Source organism: Physeter macrocephalus, chromosome 2, assembly GCF_002837175.3.
Source record: "Physeter macrocephalus isolate SW-GA chromosome 2, ASM283717v5, whole genome shotgun sequence".
Lineage (NCBI taxonomy): Eukaryota > Metazoa > Chordata > Mammalia > Artiodactyla > Physeteridae > Physeter > Physeter macrocephalus.
Window position 1 is genome coordinate 99,678,345 of NC_041215.1, and position 20,024 is coordinate 99,698,368.

A 20,024-nucleotide genomic window follows, 5' to 3' on the forward strand; every position below is an offset into this window, starting at 1 on the left:
TGGGCTTTCTATCCTATTCCATTGATCTATATTTCTCTTTTTGTGCCAGTACCATACTGTCTTGATGACTGTAGCTTTGTAGTATAGTCTGAATTCCTCCAGCTCCATTTTTCGTTCTCAAGATTGCTTTGGCTATTCGGGGTCTTTTGTGTTTCCATACAAATTATGAAATTTTTTGTTCTAGTTCTGTAAAAAATGCCAGTGGTAGTTTGATAGGGATTGCATTGAATCTGTAGATTGCTTTGGGTAGTAGAGTCATTTTCACAATGTTATGCCATTTATTCCATCCATGTAGGTGGTGTCTCTCCAGTTTTTGCAAATAATGTCATATACATTTCTCCTTTTAATGGTCTTGTTCTATTTATTTCTAGGAGCCTAATAATTTTTGTTTATAATTACATTTTCTAATTGGTTTTCACTGGAGAAAATTTGATTTTTAAAAACTTTTAATTGAAGTACAGTATGTGTACAGAAAAGTACACAGAGTATAATAAGTACAATGAATTATCACAAAGTAACATGTTTGTGTAAGCATTACTCAAGTAAAGAAAGAGAACATTACTACAATTTCCAGTCCCAGTTATCACCCTCTACCTTCCCTTCAAAAAATAATCATTGTCGTGGTTTAGTTTTGCCCATTTTAAATTTTATATAAATAGAATTTTGCCCTATAGTTTATTTAGCATTTATCTTTGGCTCAGTCTCAATTTGTGAGATTCATCTGTGTTAATCTGTGAATCTGTGATTTTATTTTCATTCCTGTGCAGTATTCCATTGTAAAATTATTGTTTTATTTATCCATTCTACTGTTGATGGACATTTGGCCTTTTTCCTGTTTTGAGCTATAATGAATAATAGTTATGTGAACTTTCATGTTCATTCATGTCTTTTTGTGTCTCTGTACATGTATTTCTGCATATATCCAGGACTAGAATTGCTATGTGAGTGGATATGCTTATGTTCAACTCCTGGCAGATCCTGCCAAACAGTTTTCCATATGATACCAATCTACAGTCCCACCAGCAATATATGCAGGTTCCAGCTGATCCATATTCTTGCCTACATCTTTTATACTTTACTCATTCTGGAGGGTATATAGTGGTATCTACTTGTGATTTTAATTTATAATTCTCTGATGACTATTGAGGTTGAGAATCTTTTCATATGCTTCTTAGTAATTTGGCTATCCTCTTATGAAGTGCCTGTTCAAATTTTCTACCCATTTTTCCATTGAGTTGTCTCATAATTTTCATATTGATTTGTAGAAATTCCTTATATATTCTTGACTAGTAACATTGCCATAATTTTCTCCCAATCTGTTGTTACCTTTTTAGTCTCTTAATAATAACTCTTGATGAATAGAAATTTCTTTATTTTAATGTAGTATACTTTTATCAGTCTTTCCTTTATAATGCACATTATGTCCTATCTTAAAGGTCTTGAAGCTACTCTCCCAAATAAATCTTCTAGGGCTTCCCTGGTGGCGCAGTGGTTGAGAGTCCGCCTGCCGATGCAGGGGACACAGGTTCGTGCCCCGGTCTGGGAGGATCCCACATGCCGCAGAGCGGCTGGGCCCGTGAGCCATGGCCGCTGAGCCTGCGCGTCCGGAGCCTGTGTTCCGCAACGGGAGAGGCCACAACAGTGAGAGGCCCGCGTACCGGGAAAAAAAAAAACAAAAAACTTCTAGATCTGTACTTTCCAGTACAGTAGCCAGTAGCCACATGTGGCTGTTGAAATGTGGCTAGTCTGAATTAAGATGTCTGTAAGTATAAAATACGTGCCAGATTTCAAAGACATAGTATTAAAAAGAATGTAAAAATTTCATTAATAATTTTTGTACTGATTACATGTTGAAATGATAATACTTTGGATATAGTGGGTTATATAAAATATAGGATGACGATGACTTTGACCTGTTTATTCTAGAAAACTTTAAAATTGCATGAATGACTCACATATTTCCATATTCGAGAAGCATGCTGTCCAGTAGAACTTTCTGTGATGATTGACATGTTCTTTGTCTACACTGTTCAGTATGGTAGCCATGAGCTACATGTGACTATTGAGCATTTAAAATGTAATTAGGTGACTGAGAAACAGTTGTTGTTTTGGGGGCTTTTCTTTTGGGCCGTGCCACGCAGCTTGTGGGTTCTTAGTTCCCCAAACAGGGATTGAACCTGGGCCACCACAGTGAATGCACTAAGTCCTAACCACTGGACTGCCAGGGAACTCCCAAAAAGCTGAATTTTTAGTTTAATTGTTAGTTTAAATTTAAGTAGCTGCACTTGACAAGTGGCTAACATATTGGGAAGCACAGTTTTGGACCCTGTTTTACTTTAAAATTTACTGTTTTAGATTTACATTTACAATCCATCTATAATTGATGTTTACATATGGTGTGAAGTAGGGGTCAAGTTTAATTTATTTTTCTTCTATATGGAAATCTAGTTGATCAAGCACCAAGGAAAAGAGAATCTTTCCTATTTTTAGAGTATGTTATTTATTTATTTGTTCTTACACCAGATACCCACACTGTCCTTAGTATCTGGTAGATAGAGTGTCTTGTCCATTTTTGGCCTTTTCTGTTTCCATGTAAACATTAAAAATACCTCATCAATTTTCATTAAATTATTTCTGGGATTTTGATTGGGATTACATTGGATCTGTGTCTCATCCAATCTTTTTTTTTTTTTAAACTTTTATTACCAAGCTTCATTTCCTATAAATCCTACTTGATGCTTTTCTCCTGTTTCCCACCCTGTTTTAAATTTATTTATTTATTTATGGCTGCGGTGGGTCTTCGTTTCTGTGCAAGGGCTTTCTCCAGTTGTGGCAAGCGGGGGCCACTCTTCATTGCGGTGCACGGGCCTCTCACTGTCGCGGCCTCTCTTGTTGTGGAGCACAAGCTCCAGACGCGCAGGCTCAGTAGTTGTGGCTCATGGGCCCAGTTGCTCCACGGCATGTGGGATCTTCCCAGACCAGGGCTCAAACCCGTGTCCCCTGCATTGGCAGGCAGATTCTCAACCACTGCGCCACCAGGGAAGCCCTGTCTCATCCAATCTTGAACATGTAATAAAGCCATCCATTTATTTAGGTCCTTCATTTCTCTCAATAATATGTGATCCTTTTTAATGAAAAGGTCTTGCACATCTTTTGTTAGATTTATTTCTAGTTATTTGCTACTGTAAATGGTAAACTTTTTCTAATTTCATTTTCTAATTATTGCTGGAGTTGTGGCTCATGGGCCCAGTTGCTCCACGGCATGTGGGATCTTCCCAGACCAGGGCTCAAACCCGTGTCCCCTGCATTGGCAGGCAGATTCTCAACCACTGCGCCACCAGGGAAGCCCTGTCTCATCCAATCTTGAACATGTAATAAAGCCATCCATTTATTTAGGTCCTTCATTTCTCTCAATAATATGTGATCCTTTTTAATGAAAAGGTCTTGCACATCTTTTGTTAGATTTATTTCTAGTTATTTGCTACTGTAAATGGTAAACTTTTTCTAATTTCATTTTCTAATTATTGCTGGTGTAGAGATATACAATTGATTTTAGGTTATTGTTCTTAAATCCAGCAACTGTGCTAAATTAACCTATTAATTCTTATAGATTCTTTTGGACTTTCTGCATACCCAATCCTGCCATTTGTGAATAATGACAGTTTCATTTCTTTCTGATTTTTACATATCTTATCACGCATTTCATCTTACTGCCTTATTGCACTGACCAGGAAGGACCTCACGAACAGAGATGGGTAAACTTTTTTGTAAAGGACCAGATAGGAAGGAACCAACATTTACTCTATAAATGTATATAGACTATAAAGTATTGTGCTTAAAGGGAGTCAGAGTAGTCTTGCAGGTGAGTTTTAAGCAAATTTGTATTAATTTGAAGGGCTGTACACTATTTTGATAAATTAAAAGGGGCCATTTTTTATAGGAGATTGAAGAAGGAAAGGATGATTCATAGACGTGAAAGAAATGGGGTAAAACAATTTGCCTAGTGAATTGGCAATTGCTGGTAAGTTTATGTTTATTTTGAATGTGCATAAGTATAAACTAATGCTTGTTTCTCTTTCCCTTTAGGAAAAATAGAAATGAAGGTACATATGCACACAAAATTTTGCCTCATTTGTTTGCTGACATTTATTTTCCATCATTGCAACCATTGCCATGAAGAACATGACCATGGTTCTGAAGAGCATCACAAACACCATCGTGGAATGACAGAATCGGAGTCAAGCAAATTTTCAGTGCTGGATGCTGAAAATGAAAAAAAATATTATATTGAAAAACTTTTTGATCGTTATGGTGAAAATGGAAGATTATCCTTTTTTGGTCTGGAGAAACTTTTAACAAACTTGGGCCTTGGAGAGATAAAAGTAGTTGAGATTAATCATGAGGATCTTGGCCACGATCATGTTTCTCACTTAGATATTTTGGCAGTTCAAGAGGGAAAGCATTTTCACTCACATAACCACCAGCATGCCCATAGTCATTTAAATTCAGAAAATCAAACTGTGACCAGTGTATCAACAAAAAGAAGCCATAAGTGTGATCCAGAGAAAGAGACAATTGAAGTATCTGTCAAATCTGATGATAAACATATGCATGACCATAATCATCGCTTATGTCATCACCATTGTTTGCGTCATCACCTTGATCATAATACTACTCGCCATTTTCCTAATGATTCCATTATTCACAGTGAGCATGGGGAGCCTAGCCACGAACCTTCTACAGAGACCAATAAAACACAGGAACAATCTGAAAGTAAGCTACTGAAAGGAAAGAAGAAGAGAAAAGGGAAGAAAAGTAATGAAAATTCTGAGGTTATTACACCAGGGTTTCCCCCTAACCATGATCAGGGTGAACAGTACGAGCATAATCGGGTCCACAAACCTGATCGTGTACATAACCCAGGTCATTTTCATGTACGTCTTCCAGAACATAATGGTCATGATCCTGGTCATGGACACCAAGATCTTGATCCTGATAATGAAGGTGAACTTCGACATACTAGAAAGCGAGAAGCACCGCATGTTAAAAAAAGTGCAATTTATTCAGCTGCTAGTCACAAAGATCATAATGAAGATGACCGGCAACATGAGGTAAGCAGAACAAGATGGTTGCTCCGTAATTCTCAGATGATTGTGGAGCATTTTTAGGTAAAAAGAGAAGTAACAGAGGAATAGTCAACCATATTCAAACTGATTTCCAGTTGCAAAATACATTAAGGAATCAAAATCAGATTAAAGATTTTTATCTGCATTTTCACTTGCATTGTTTGTTCTCAAATTTGGGTTCCTTCAATTCCTAAATGTTTAAAGTTCGTTAGAAAATATATTTCTTATTTTTGTTCCTTATTTTACTCTCTTGCTTAAGACTTATTTTGACTCCCCAAATTAGTTTACATGTTGTTACTGTTAGTTGGTTTCTAGATATTTGAAAATTGAAGACTTTTTTTTGTTCAAACTGTTTTCTTGGGAAGTGACTAGACAGTTTTTTTTCATAATTGTTAACTTATTAACTATGGAGTGGTTCCCAGTTATTGATCTAGCTACACAGTCAGGTATTTTGCACGTGTGGTAGGTTTATTTTCTCTGTCACTTTATCATAGGACCTACTTGCTCATATTAGTCTTTTCTTATGCTTTCAACAGATGTACAGTGAATGCAAAAAGATATAATAATGGGAAACTCCAATAGTAATGGGATGGTTTTGTTTTTCTTTTAAATTTTCATGCTCTTTTGAATACTTTCACATTTGATTGGTTCCTTCTTGATTTTTAAAAAAACTATTCACCTTAAAAACATTTTTGTTTCATTAAAAGTATATCAACACCCTTATGTATTCTTATATTTAGCCCTCATTAAAGTTTAAAAAAATTGTTGAATTTGTTTATTGTTCGGATGTATAAAAAGCAGCACCATCTAATGTGGAAAATGACCTCAACCTTTGTTGTTTCTGTCTCTTATTATGGAAGTGTGTTTTACATCTAAGTAAATATCTTTGTTATTTACTGGACAAATCATTAGATATTTGGTTTTTAGCAAATTTAAAAATCTTAGTGTACTTTTAAAGAAATATATTAATTTGTTACTATGGGTAATATCCTAGAGTCTTGTTGATAATAACTAGACATTATCAATAATGTTTACTTTTTGTATTCTACTTGTGGGGTCTGGATCATCAGACTTGTTATTTTGTATCCTCATAGGCCTGATGCATACTGAGGATTTTTTCAAGATTTCTGGAAATGTTCTATGCATTGGATAGGGTAGTAGTATCTCATGTAAAGACCTGAAAAAAATCAATTTTTTGTTTGTATGTTTTGATTCTGTTTTTTTGTACCATAGATAAAATAAGCAAGCATGCAACCAGAGTGCATATGTATGAAAAAGAGGTAGTGCCATCTCCTTTGCCTCAATTTTAGATATTTGTTTTTACTATATGATGGGTCCAGAATTTTTTGTTACTTGTTTTCTTCTTTGTTTTATTTTGTACTTAAAGTACCAGTGGATAAAGCTGCCTTTTTTTTAATCCTCCAGTTTTAGCATTGGGCTAGAATTCCCCTATATGATATTCTTTTGGGGTACCTTAGTGAAAATGTCTGTATCCCTGTATATTTTCATATGAAGTTGTTAAAGAACTCTTCAGTCTGTTTAACACTGTTTCACAAATAAGAATCTTGAGCAATTGATGATTGCACTTTGACTAGGGAAGTGATTTTTTTTCCTCACCCCTTAAGGATCTTGGGAATATAGTTCTAAGTCATTCTTATTGATGGCACAGAGTCGTCATCTTTTATATGTTGCAGTGGAAAATGGTTCAAGTCTATTAAAAGTTTTGGATAATCAAGTTGAATGTACTCCTATCATAAATTCCTGTCAAAAATCATTCTTTGTAATAGGTATCTATATATTGCAGATTATTTTCAAATAATATTTAGAATATATTTTACTATATAATATTTTCTTTTTGTGCATAATCTTCTTAAAGTACTCTTACTTAATTTGTTTTATCAATTTCCTTGCAGTGTTTGAACGTCACTCAGTTGTTAAAATACTATGGTCATCGGGCCAATTCTCCAATCTCACCTGATCTATTTACGTACCTTTGCCCTGCTTTGTTATATCAAATCGACAGCAGACTTTGTATTGAGCATTTCGACAAACTTTTAGTTGAAGATTTAAATAAAGATAAAAATCTGGTTCCTGAAGATAAGGCAAATATAGGGGCATCAGGTAAGAAAGATTTAAGTTCTTTCTCCTCAAAAATGTCTCTGTACTTATTTTTTTTTAATGTAATTGAATGAGGAAGTAATTCCAAATGATTGCTTTCCTTTTGGTGACTTTCAGTATGTTTTAATCATGTTTAGGTATGTGTGTTTAGAAAAGATTGGGGGAAGACAAGGAGGCACAATACAGTTTACTAATCTCTTCTGGCACTACAGAGGAATGTTTTGCTACGGACAGAGAACTAATAGATTAGAAAGGAAATACAGGTTTGTCATAAATAGATTCTTCTTTATGGGCAAATGTTAATAAGGGGACCCCTAATTAAAGTTATATGATGTTATAATTACTTAACATTTAGCAGGGTGAGGGGCTCTAGTGAAAAGATTCTTAAGTTTCTAAGGAAGTAAAAAGGGAAGCCAGTGTGGTAAAACTCTAGGAATGTCTCAGAAATGCCAGTGATTGGCACATGAACTTCATCATGGGCACTTCTAGAGAGTACAACCAAATGGGTAAAACCAAAACTATTTTTAAACTTCTCTCTAGGCTCTTTTTCATCATATCCAGTTGGCTAGATTGCTCCACCTTGATGTTTACAGATACCTCCCACCTAATATTTCTGGAACTTCTACTCCACAGGAAGTTTGTACCTCTTACAGAATCCCAAATGCCATTCCAATTCATTCTTTTGATAAAATCTGAAAATCTTTGATTTTTTCCCCTCTTATGGTTTTAGTTTTCATTTCCTATTTTCCCTTGTATAATCAGTTGTCGAGTCCAGTTGAGTCTTAAATATCTTCCAACTGTATCCACTCTGTTATAACTTTAGTTCAGATCCTCCTTGGTTCTTTCCTGAATTGTTGAAATGCCTTCATAACCTTCCCTGCCTGTGTTTTTGTCCCCTTTGTAGGTCATGCTTAGCATTTAAGCTAGATTTATCTTTCTAAAATGCAAAGGAGAAAATCTGACATAGATTTTTCTTTTTAGTGATAGCCGGCATTTATTTAATACATATGTTTTCCTTTTATTTATTAACAAACATGTATTGCAGGCACTGTTCTAAACTCAGTTCATTTACTCCTCACAACTGTCTTATGAGGTGGAGAATGTTACCCTAATAACTTTCCCAGGGTCTCAGAACTAGTGAGTGATAGTGGTCAGATTCAGTCCTGGGAAGTTTAACCATTTTGATATCCATGTTCTGAGTGTTTTACATGCTTTTTTTTTTCTTAGTAAATTTTAATAATGATTAGTGAATTATTATGTGAGGGAGCTATTGTATGTTTCTTGTTTGTACAGATAAGGAAGCTGAGGTATAGAAAAGTTTAGTAACTTGCCCCCAATTCCCAGACCTAATAAATGATAAAACCCACCAAGTCTGAGGTTTGTCTGATAAATGTTCTGGTCAGTCACTGTGCTATTATTTTCCAAATTTAGCTAATTCTGGTATCACCTTTATGATTTTTGCCACATATTATTACACTAATATTTTTCATTAGATCTCTAGTATTTTTCTTTACATTTTTTGTATTGTAAGCAGTAATAGTTATGAGAACATGGATTTGATGTGATGTGCTAGTTATACCTTTTTCCTCATATATTTTAGAATACTGCATTATGCTATGTTGTTCAAAGTTCAGAGTGTTGTTTTTTTTTCCCCCAATCATGCTTTCCAGAATATGATCCATGCTTATCTACCTTTCCATCTTTATCCTCCACCATTCGTTTCTTCCCTCTTAGCTCTAATCCTAACAAACTCATGATAATAGATTATGCTGGTTTGCCTTCATGCCTCTCCGCCTTTTCACATTGTAAACCTCCCTACTTGGCTGACTACTATGATTCCTCAAAGATTCAGCCCAAGGATTAGTCTCTCTGGGATAACTTAGTGACCATCCTAGGCTTAATTAAGTCCCCTACCTTGATACTCTCTGGATGTTTCCATCATGGTACAGAGTTCATAATTGGATTAGTTACGTTTTTGTTTGACTTTAGTTGCTTAAAGGAAGTGACTGGGTCTTTCATCTCAGCATCCCTAGTGCCTAAGATAAAGGGTACTTTGGACAAAAAGTAAGCACTCATATATCGATTAAATGAATAAATTGCTTAATATTAGTCTATAAACTTTCAGTTCTAACCTAGGAAGAACACTTATAAGTCAGCCTAGTGTACTTTGATAATACAGTGTTCTCACTTAGAATGAGTTGTATTTCATGAACTTCATCATTTGCAAAATCATGATGAATGCAGTTCTGGTTGAAATGCCCAAGATATAGTGGTGGTATTGCATAGTAATTAAAATGACTAAATTGATGTGTACGAATATGAGCTGAAAACAGAATTCCAATAAAATAGATGAAAGATTGAAAGAGCAGCATTTAAAATTTTTTCATACTGTAGCAATAAGGTAGACATGTTTAAGAATATCACATTCTAGTATGAGTTTTATATGAGATAGAGACATTCCTTAAAGCTTAAAAGAGTACACATAAAAAGAAATGCTCTCAATACATAACTAAGTCTCCTAGGTTCCTGCCTATTCTTGGTTAATTTCTTTGCAATAGGAAAATGACTTCAGAATAGATAAATTAATCATAATAGCCTATATTTATTGGAACTTTACCGTGTGCTATTTTAAACACTTTTACAAGAGTTATTTAATTTAATTTGTTACACCCATGAGATAGGCACTTTTATTTACTACTCTTTGCTGAGGAAAGGAGGCTTTGAGAAGTTAAGTAACATGCACAAGGTCACATAGCTGCCAGGCAGCAGAGCTGTGATAGGAGCTAGAGTATTCTCCATCTAAAACCTGTAATGTAACCACTATGCTCTTCTGGTATGCTGTGCTCTACTGCTTCCTGCTGAAAAGGTTCTTAAGTGTGCTTTGCTAAAATGTAAATGATAGGGAGATAAGGAGAGTGTTAGTGATTTGACAGATAATGCAGACATAGACAGGAAACTGGTAGAGATAAATATTGATATAAGTAAGTATTACTATAAGTGTAGATTAGTCATTAAAAAAAAACAAACAAACAAACCCGAGAATAGTCTTCTAGTAGACAAGCTGGGTTCAGTCTGTTAAGATCTGGAAAGGCAGAGAAAAGTGATTTCACATGCTAGACTTGAATAATGATCTTTGGATAGACAAAATATGTCCTCTTTCTGGCTTCATGCTCATTGATCTTTGTAGATGAGTAAACACCTTGAGAGCCACAGTCTCTCTCAGGTGCTTATAAATTCTCACTGGCAGGAATAAAAGGGGAAGCTAGGTCTAAGATTATTTAACTTAATTACAAATAAAATACATTTGTTCTTTATGGGGAAAAATGGAGACTGACAAGATTGTGGCATCTGGAGTTAAAACTAATAGCCTTTTCTGTTTCTAGGTTTCTTAAAAAAACTCTAGTTCTTTGTTTTCTCATCAGCTGTGGGTTATGACTTCGAGTTGTCTATGTTGTACTATTGACATAATCTATATATTTTAACAAGGCTGCTGACAGATGCTTGACTATAGTAATGTTGAAAATTACAGTTTATTAAATATGAAAAGCCTTAGAGGAAATTGTACTTGCTTTGAAAACAAATACTTTACTAATAGTGAATATTGATTAGTTGTTTGCAGGTGGTTATTAACATTCTCAGAAATGAAGCTTGAATTAATTATGTCCTGATAGATGTTAATAATTGTTAGAGAGAATGCTCTGCTAGTAATTATTTTCAATGACTGCTGCACCATTAAACAAGGTTAACTTGTTCTGTATAAATCTCCCATAGTGACACAGCTACTACCTCATTAACTATTCAGAGACTGCTGTAAACCAAATATGCTATATACTGTGTATGGTAGGAATCGTTTGTTTCACAAGATTGGCTCATTTAGTCATAGAGTTGACCCTAGGTTAATTATCAAGGGGAGTTGTGAATAGGCCGCTCAGCATTTTCTGCCAATTAAAATGCTGAAACAGTGTAGAAAACTGCCATCTTGCACATGCTTTGAACCAAGTTAATTAGAAAGTTTCCACAGATGAGCGCTTCTTTTTGAAAGAATGCATTTTCTCTCTAGATAATGAGAAAGGGAGTTGGTGAATAACTAAGCTTGAAGACCTTTAACGTTTTAAGAGACCTAATTTGCAGAATAAGTGAAGCTTATTTCAGACATTTAGCATTTTTTATTGCATATGGTATCTTGGGTACAAATAAAGAAAACATTTGCTAGTTGTACTTAATAGTTTGCATAGTGTTAGTGTGGTATAAGTTTTATGAGATTCCTTTTATTGTTCGTTGTTTATTGTTGTTATTTTGCTTTTTTATGGCTTTATACCAAATTGTGATCGAAAAAACACAATAGTTTGGTGGAAAATCAGAAAAATTTTATTACCTGAGTTGCCTTTTTTCTACACCTAGGAAATTATGATAGAGTTTTTATGTGAGCTTTAAATGTGTACGTTATTAAGTCCAAAAATAAGTACATACTTAAATAGCACGGGAAGGTATTTCAAGTACAATAAATTCAAAACAACTTTACTTCTCATAGTTCAAAGAAATCGTAATTTTCCTTGAAGAAAATTTAAGTTAGGAGAATGACTACTCCTTAAATTTTTAGTGCTAGAAAACTAAAATTACTGTTAAAAATTAATAAGTCAGTATAAGAAAACATGTATCTGTAATAACATACACTTATGGAATAATAATAGGGCTGTTTAGCTAATGAAACAGTTGTGATGGAATAGTTGTAATCTATACAAAATATCTAGAAAATTTCTGATTTATCTGAAATGGTATTTCTTCTTATTTTTATGTTTAATTATACTTATTTTATTTATTTATTTATTTTTTTGTGGTATGCGGGCCTCCCTCTGCTGCGGCCTCTCCCGCTGCGGAGCACAGGCTCCGGACACGCAGGCCCAGCGGCCATGGCTCACGGGCCCAGCCGCTCCGCGGCACGTGGGATCCTCCCAGACCGGGGCGCGAACCCGGTTCCCCTGCATCGGCAGGCGGACGCGCAACCACTGCGCCACCAGGGAAGCCCCTATACTTATTTTTCTTGTAAATCCTCTTTTATGTGAAGCCATCTCCCTGGGGATAAATACATAAATGATAAATAAATCACTTGGCCAAGAATCCTCTGAAAATACTGTGAGTTACTGGAGAAAACAGTGGATTCAGGAAGGACTTCAGGTTTAGTTTTGACTTTGCAATTTTAGCTAGCTGTTTAACTATTTTTTATTATGGTAAAATATATATAACATAAAGTTTGCTGTCTTAACCATTGAAGTGTACAAATTAGTGGCATTTATTACATTCACAATGTTGTGCAACCATCACACTACTTGTAAAACTTTTTTTAACCACCACCCCAGATAGAAACTGTGTAACCATTAAGCAATAGCTCATTTCCCCCCTACCCCCAGCCCCTGGTAACCTCTAATCTTTTTGTCTCTATGAATTTGACTATTCTAGATAGTTCATATAAGTGGAATCATACAGTGTTTGTCTTTTCTGTCTCTTCTTTATTTTGAAATACTCAGCATAATGTTTTTAAGGTTCACCTATGTTGTAGCATGTATCAAAACTTCATTCCTTTTTGTGGCTGAATACTAGTCCATTGCATGTATATACTACATTTCCTTAAGCCATTCATTCATTGATGGACGCTTGGCTATTGTGAATAATGCTGTAATGAACAAGGCATACAAGTATCTGAGTTTTTGCTTTCAGTTCTTTGGGGTATAGACCTAGGAGTGGAGCTCCTGGGTCATATGGTGATTCTGTTTAGCTTTTTGAGGAACTACCAAATCTTTTCTACAGTGGCTACACTATTTTATGTTCCCACTAGCAACATAAGACGTTCCAGTTTCTGCACATCTTTGCCAACGTGTGTTTTTCTTTTTTCTTTTTTTCAAAGCCATCCTAGTAGGTGTGAAGTGGTAATGTTTAGCATTTAACATCTCTTTGCTTCAATATACAAATACAAATCTCTAAAGTAAAAGGACATTGGACACATTGGGGTCTGCTAAATTGTGTTCTTCAGGATACTGGCTCATTGTGCTATATTAATAGGTTCCATGATCAAGTAAGTTAGAAAAATACTGCATATTATTTCCCCCTTGCAGAAATTCACATTGCTCATTAAACTGTAAGAGGCTCTGAGGGAACTTGTTTAATCCAGAATTACCAAGTCTTTTTGATTATTAAAATTCTCTCCTCACTCCCCTTGGAATGCCACCTATCTCATAGAATTATATGAGCAGTTTGAGAAATGCTACTGTAGATTATTTAAGTTCTTTCTAGCTATACAGTGTGACAATAGTATGTTGTCAGTTCAAATAGCTACAGGTAAGCAAGGAATTTAAAAAATTCTTTGTAAAGGTGCAGAATAATTGGCCTCTTTGAAAATATTTTTTATAATTTCCAACTTTGTCAATCAAGGCAGTGTATTCACAGAGGGGTAATTAAACTATCAGTATATTATAATAGTCTCAGTTGTGCTCTCTATATTTTATGTATAAAAAATGTTACTGGAGGTTATAGGATCCTTTTTAGTTCTAGAATTTATTTTCTAAAATCAATTTGAAAAATCTTTTGAAGGTAGCAAGCATATTATATATATTTCCTCTACTTGGAAGAATGAGAAAACTCTTTTCATAGAATGTCCTTGGGAGTGTTCTCTCCTCTTCAACTTTTTGGAAGAGTTTGAGAATCTCTTTTTTTTAATCCATTCTTCCACTCTGTGTTTTCTGATTGGAGCATTTAGTCCATTGACATTTAAGGTAATTATTGATAGATATGTATTTATTGCCATTTTAAGCCTTGTTTTCCTGTTGATTTTCTATTTCTATTTTGTCCCTTTCATTGTCTTTTTGTTTTTCCTTTTGTGATGTGATTATTTTCTTTTGTATTATACTTATGTTCTCTTCCTTTTTTTGTTTTTTTTTGTTTTTGTTTTTGTTTTATAATCTAATAAGCACAAATTTAAAAATATGCTTGTAATGCTAATATTTTAATACTTTGCTAAATTGTATTGTATAATTTGTTAATCATCTCACATGTCTACTGCATCAAATTAATAGTGTTCCCTTATATTAAGATTTAGAAATTTAATATTTATTGCAGATGTCTTAACAGGAAAATCTGGAAGTGAATGCATATATATTCCCCAGTGTAGAATATAATGTAACCCTAGGAAAAAGAATAAATCAAGTTAACAAGATTTACCCAACTAGATTTTGGCTAATACAGATTTTAATTTAGCAGCTTAATCTAGTTATATGAATTTTCTTGGACATTGGGACATAGAAATAAAATAAATACTTTTATTGGGTAATTTTGGTGAATAATTCCAGTGCATTTTTGGTGAAAACAATTCTGATTAGTAAAAATTTCTAATAATTATGAAGAGTTAATTAAATTTGTTTATTTTATTTAGTGTATTTGGGGTCTTGTCTGTAGTTTTGTCAATCCTCATCCATACATATTTACATTAGTGTGTATATACAGTTATTTTTTTCTACTTCAGAGTATCTTGGAATATGAATTGCTGGGTTTTCAGTGTCTTTGTGCTGTTTTTCTTTAAGTTCTTGATTGAGCTTGTTTTTGGATTGGCTTTTTTTGAGATACATGGCTTCTAGATTGGATATTGCCAAACTAAGGCAAAATATATTTGGGAAGGGAGAGTTGTATATCAATATATGAGACATTTTATCTTCAGGTTGATGTTTTCATTATTAGCCTTCGTGTTTCCCATTTAGTTATTGTCAGTACCTTTTGTCGCTCCCTTTTTAATTTTTTTCCCCACTAGTATGATTGGAGCTAGAGAGCTGCAGTAGTTTTGACAAACTTTTTTTGGATTAGTTGGCCAGTAGCTTTATTGGTTCTCTGCCTTCATGTATACCTATGGCTACTTTTTTCCAACCTATTCCCTCAGGCTCTCCCACTCACTGATTTTATTGTTCCAGTGTGTATATGGGGCGCACACAAAGTAACCTGGTCATCATTATTAAGTCAATCTTTAAACCTTATTTGACCTTATATTTTTCTTTATACAACAGGGTTTTTTACCTCGGTTCCCTGTGCCTGTAGTCCCATCCATAGTTCGGGGAATCTCCTTCTTATTCTTTGGGTCCACTAACCAAGATGTTGGCTTTATAATGAATCTTTCCCTGACCTTGGTTCTTTGGGAGTTGAGTTCCTGTTCCTTTATTGCCCCCAAATCCTTAAAAAGGATTGAAGGCACTGTATTCAATCTCTGGCTGTATTTCAGTGTTTTTGGCCCTTTAGATTCCCAGTGTTTCTCTCATAGTAATTATCTGTTACATATAGTATAAACCACAGAACTTCCATTAGTAATAGATGACCTACTGTTTCATTCTGAGCTAATTTAGCTAACAAGAATTAGCTGTAGTGTTAATGTTATTGGATACTGTGACTAAAATGTCCAATGAATAAACAGTTTTATTGATAAAGTTTAGCATTTAGCAGGTCAATTAAAGTTTTATTTTTTTAACCTGTCCTTCTCTTTGTCTTTGAAAATTTTAAGTTATCTTTTTTTTTTTTTTAAGAAGATGTTGCGGGTAGGAATTTATTAGTTAATTTATTTTTATTTTTGCTGTGTTGCGTCTTCGTTTCTGTGCAAAGGCTTTCTCTAGTTGTGGCAAGCGGGGGCCACTCTTCATCGCGGTGTGCAGGCCTCTCACTATCGCGGCCTCTCTTGTTGCGGAGCACAGGCTCCAGACACGCAGACTCAGTAGTTGTGGCTCACGGGCCCAGTTGCTCTGAGGCATGTGAGATCCTCCCAGACCAGGGTTTGAACCCGTGTCCCCTGCATTAGCAGGCAGATTCTCAACCACTGCGCCACCAGGGAAGCCCTGTAAATTTTAAGTTATCTTGATGAAGAAATGCATTTTTCCATTATTCACTTATCACAAGACTTGACATAAAATCTTTCAGCAGATTTATAGTCCTTTTAGATTTGATTAAAAAAATAATCATTTTAGATTAAACATTTTCAAAATTATCACTTTTCAGTGAAATTTTCTATAGATAAATATTAAAATAAACAGAAATTTTAAACTTAAAACATTTCCATTTTATTTTAGGCCATTAATAGAAAGTAATTTCTCATTTTAGAAGATGCCTCACCCCCTGAACCACTGGCATTTATTTCTGATAATCTTCTCTGCTTATGAATAGCCTAGATAAAGAAATGTGCACAGAATTCCACCTGCTTCTCGCAAGTCATATTATGAAAACATTTCTCCTGTGTTCTGATCTGGTTAAAATTATATAGTGAAATAAAAAAAGTAGTAAATTGTACAGAAAGCTGAATTGGAGGAAAAGGAGTTTGGAACTGGGTATGGAAGAAAGATGATACCAAGGGAAATAAGACTGAATTATCCTTTGTAAAAATAAGAAATGAAATACAGTGAAGCTACCAGTAATAAGCTTTTTTTGTGTCTTATCTGAGTATATTTATATTTTGGGCTGATAAGTTTCTTAAACTTTGTTATTGGAAAGATTTCCATAGATTTTGCTGCATTAGATACTTGGCTTCCTTTAATGCTCACAGGAGAGTTTTATAATTATAGTCTCTAAATAAACAGTTTAAGGCTGTTCCTTTAGACATCGGTAAAATTTTATTTAAGTCTAGGTAGTATAAGTGAACCACAGCCTTAAGTCATTTTCAGTTCCTGTTTCTAATAAGGTGAAGATAACTATTTATAACTTGGTCTGAGTTTAATTCTTCTTTTAAGCATTCAAGTTGGTTATATAGTTGTTTGTTTTGTTTGTTTTTAAACACAGTAGTGCCAAAATATAAAGTTTTCTTAAAAAGCATAGTCTAGGTAAAGTAATCAGTCTTCCATGACTCATTTATCTTATGTTTTTTCTTCTTTTTAGCTTTTTTGGTTTATATTGTCATACTAATATTGACCATTACTTTCTTCCTACAGCGTGGATTTGTGGTATCATTTCTATCACTGTTATTAGCCTGCTTTCCTTGCTAGGAGTGATCTTGGTTCCCATCATTAACCAAGGATGCTTCAAATTTCTTCTCACATTCCTTGTTGCACTAGCTGTAGGAACAATGAGTGGAGATGCCCTTCTTCATCTACTGCCCCATGTAAGAAACCTTTTAAATCTTTTTAAGAAGTAAAAATATTTCAGCTAAAAGTATCCTTCATTTGCAAGCTGTAGCATACTAATCTAGTATTTCTGTTGTTTTATTTGCTTATAGGATGAAGTATTTTTTTCCATTTGTACAGTTTTAAATTAAGCAATATTAAAATAAATTGAATCATTAGATTTTAAAACAGCAACGAAAAACTGGTAGTGTCAGTTTTATCTTCACCTGTCACAGTGTATACATATCAAATCACCACAATGTACACTTTAACTCTCTTACAATTTTGTCAGTTATACCTCAGTAAAACTGCAATTTAAAAAATGCTCTATTAGCAGTTCTGAAAGTGAATACTTGGACATCAATGAGTGTTTTATCTTTCTATCTTTATGGTATATCAAGAAAGCCATTAGAAGAAATGTATAAGGGATTTTATAATGATTGTACATATAGCCAGTGCTCCACAGCCATCTTTATTTGAGCAGGAATAGGCAGATATACTCAGTTAACAATTTTAGGCATTTAGCTCTTTACCCATGGGGCCATTTATCTTTTCACCTGGTGTACCACTTGTGTTCTTCCATTTGGGAACACTTCTAATGATAATGATCATAAGCCCACACTCCTAGTACCTTTATCTTGCTTATTAACCTTTTAAAATCTGTCACCAGTTAAGAGTGTTTGAACCAGTATTACTGTCTTTCCTTCAAATTATGAAAACAACAGGGCCTTTTTCTTTTCCAAATGTAAAATTATACGTTTGAATATTTTTTTTATGTTCTCATCACCTCCCTTCAGGAGTATTTGGGAGACAGAATTGTATTTCTGTGTTGTGTGCACCTCTTCTCGCCTTCTGCACTCCTGGTTGAGAATTCCAGGTCTAGTGTCTAGAACAATGCATGGCATTGCCTTTAAAAAAATTAATGTTAAGGCCGTGAATATGCATTTTTTGTTGTTGATTTATTATATATTATTTATTTCTCCTTTTATTTCAACCCTTTACCTGCCCTTTCTACCAGCCACCAGGCATAGCAACAGTCTGTTTCAGAACTGGGCCTAATAAATTAGAACAGTTGAAGTGCGAACAGTGTTTAAGTGCTATTTAACTTATTTTTTTTCTTAAGAAGTGTTAATTAAATGAAGCTATTACCTTTTGTAATGGTCGTATCTTCTTTGAGAGGTTTAGAAACCTCTTCTGTTGACCACTAGCAAATAGGGAAAGAATACAAACAAATGTTACAAGGAGGGAAAATACTGAAGACCAGTTCTCTAACTTTTACATTCTCTTAAGATAAAGATTTAAAATGTAGAAAATTAAACACATGTTTAAGTATATTCTTTTGCTCATGTTCAGCAGTATATGCAGAGATAACATCTCATCACTTCTTTGAAATAATTTATAAAAGAAAAATATTTTAAAAATATAATCAGCTTAAGAGAAGGTTAAATTACTGAATATTAAGGCATATATCTGGGACATGTTCACTTCGGTTTACAAAGGACCCATCATTACCTCTTATCTTACTGCTGGTTTGATGCTTTCACTGTAGGATGTATCTTAAACCTGATAGACATTTGAGTCTTTGGTCTTTGTTTTAGAGTTACCATGAAATGTAGTACTTTCCAGGCCACTGAGGATAGCAAAATTAAATGGAAGACTACTTATGTTCAATTGAGATAATAGGGGATTTTTTTTCTGGAGATTATATTCTCAAAATAGCATTTTAATTACTTGTTTAGAAGTTTTCCTTATTCTTATTAACAGTCTCAGGGTGGACATGATCACAGTCATCAACATGCACATGGGCATGGACATTCTCATGGACACGAATCTAAGAAGTTTCTAGAAGAATATGATGCTGTATTGAAAGGACTTGTTGCTCTAGGAGGCATTTACTTACTATTTATCATTGAACATTGCATTAGAATGTTTAAGCACTACAAACAGCAAAGGGTAAGTGTTTTTTAATTGTTTATTTTATTTTCTGAGGTAAAACTCAAAAACCATTGTTTTGGGGCCTTATGTTTTTTCTTAATCATGGTGTTGGTGTGTATTAAATATCGTTTAATAGATTATCTTCAGAGGAAAAACTGACTTTGATCTTTGCCATTTTTTTGTCATTACGTTTGTTTTGGCATTTATAATCAAGATATAGGAGTCTCAGTTTCCGTTAATTTTGTGTTGCTTCTTATCTAATTGATTTAAATAGTCTGAAAAAAGTTATTGGCCAATTTATTCTTATTAAAAATGCAAAAATGTATAAATAGAAGCAAGTCTCATTGGTCTTCATAGATAATATTTTCAAGTATAGGGGGCTTTCATTGCCATATCTTTTAATGAAAATGTTTTCACACAACACATTTCTTTACCAGAAATGCCTTGCCAATGGTGTAAGTACTAGAGGTATGAAGAATTTAGATTCAGGGGGCTTTGTAGGAAGAAAATATAATGAAATGAAGGAAATGGTGATTCATCTCAAGAGTGACAAACACTTCGGAGATGATGCTTGGACTATTGAACTGTCTTTCATGTCACATTTATTAGAATAAGATAAATAACCTAAAATAATTTTTTTCCCAAGAAAGTAAGTTCAGGTATTACCATTCACTGTGATTTACACTCCTCCCTGTTCACATTGGTTCACATCTGTCTCTAAGGCTCTGTC

General features: G+C 34.2%; 1 protein-coding gene across 4 annotated transcripts in view; it reads left to right on the forward strand.

The window, feature by feature from the left end:
* SLC39A10 (solute carrier family 39 member 10) overlaps positions 1–20,024 on the forward strand; it is a 111,141-nt gene that overhangs the window by 67,745 nt on the left and 23,372 nt on the right. For all 4 annotated transcript variants that reach the window (XM_007115955.4, XM_007115957.4, XM_007115956.4 and 1 more), the window contains 4 exons: positions 4,087–5,111; positions 7,040–7,247; positions 17,189–17,358; positions 19,124–19,312. In XM_007115955.4, the coding sequence (XP_007116017.2) occupies positions 4,098–5,111; positions 7,040–7,247; positions 17,189–17,358; positions 19,124–19,312 (1,581 nt within the window). In that variant the 5' untranslated portion in view covers positions 4,087–4,097. The remainder of the gene's footprint in view (positions 1–4,086; positions 5,112–7,039; positions 7,248–17,188; positions 17,359–19,123; positions 19,313–20,024) is intronic.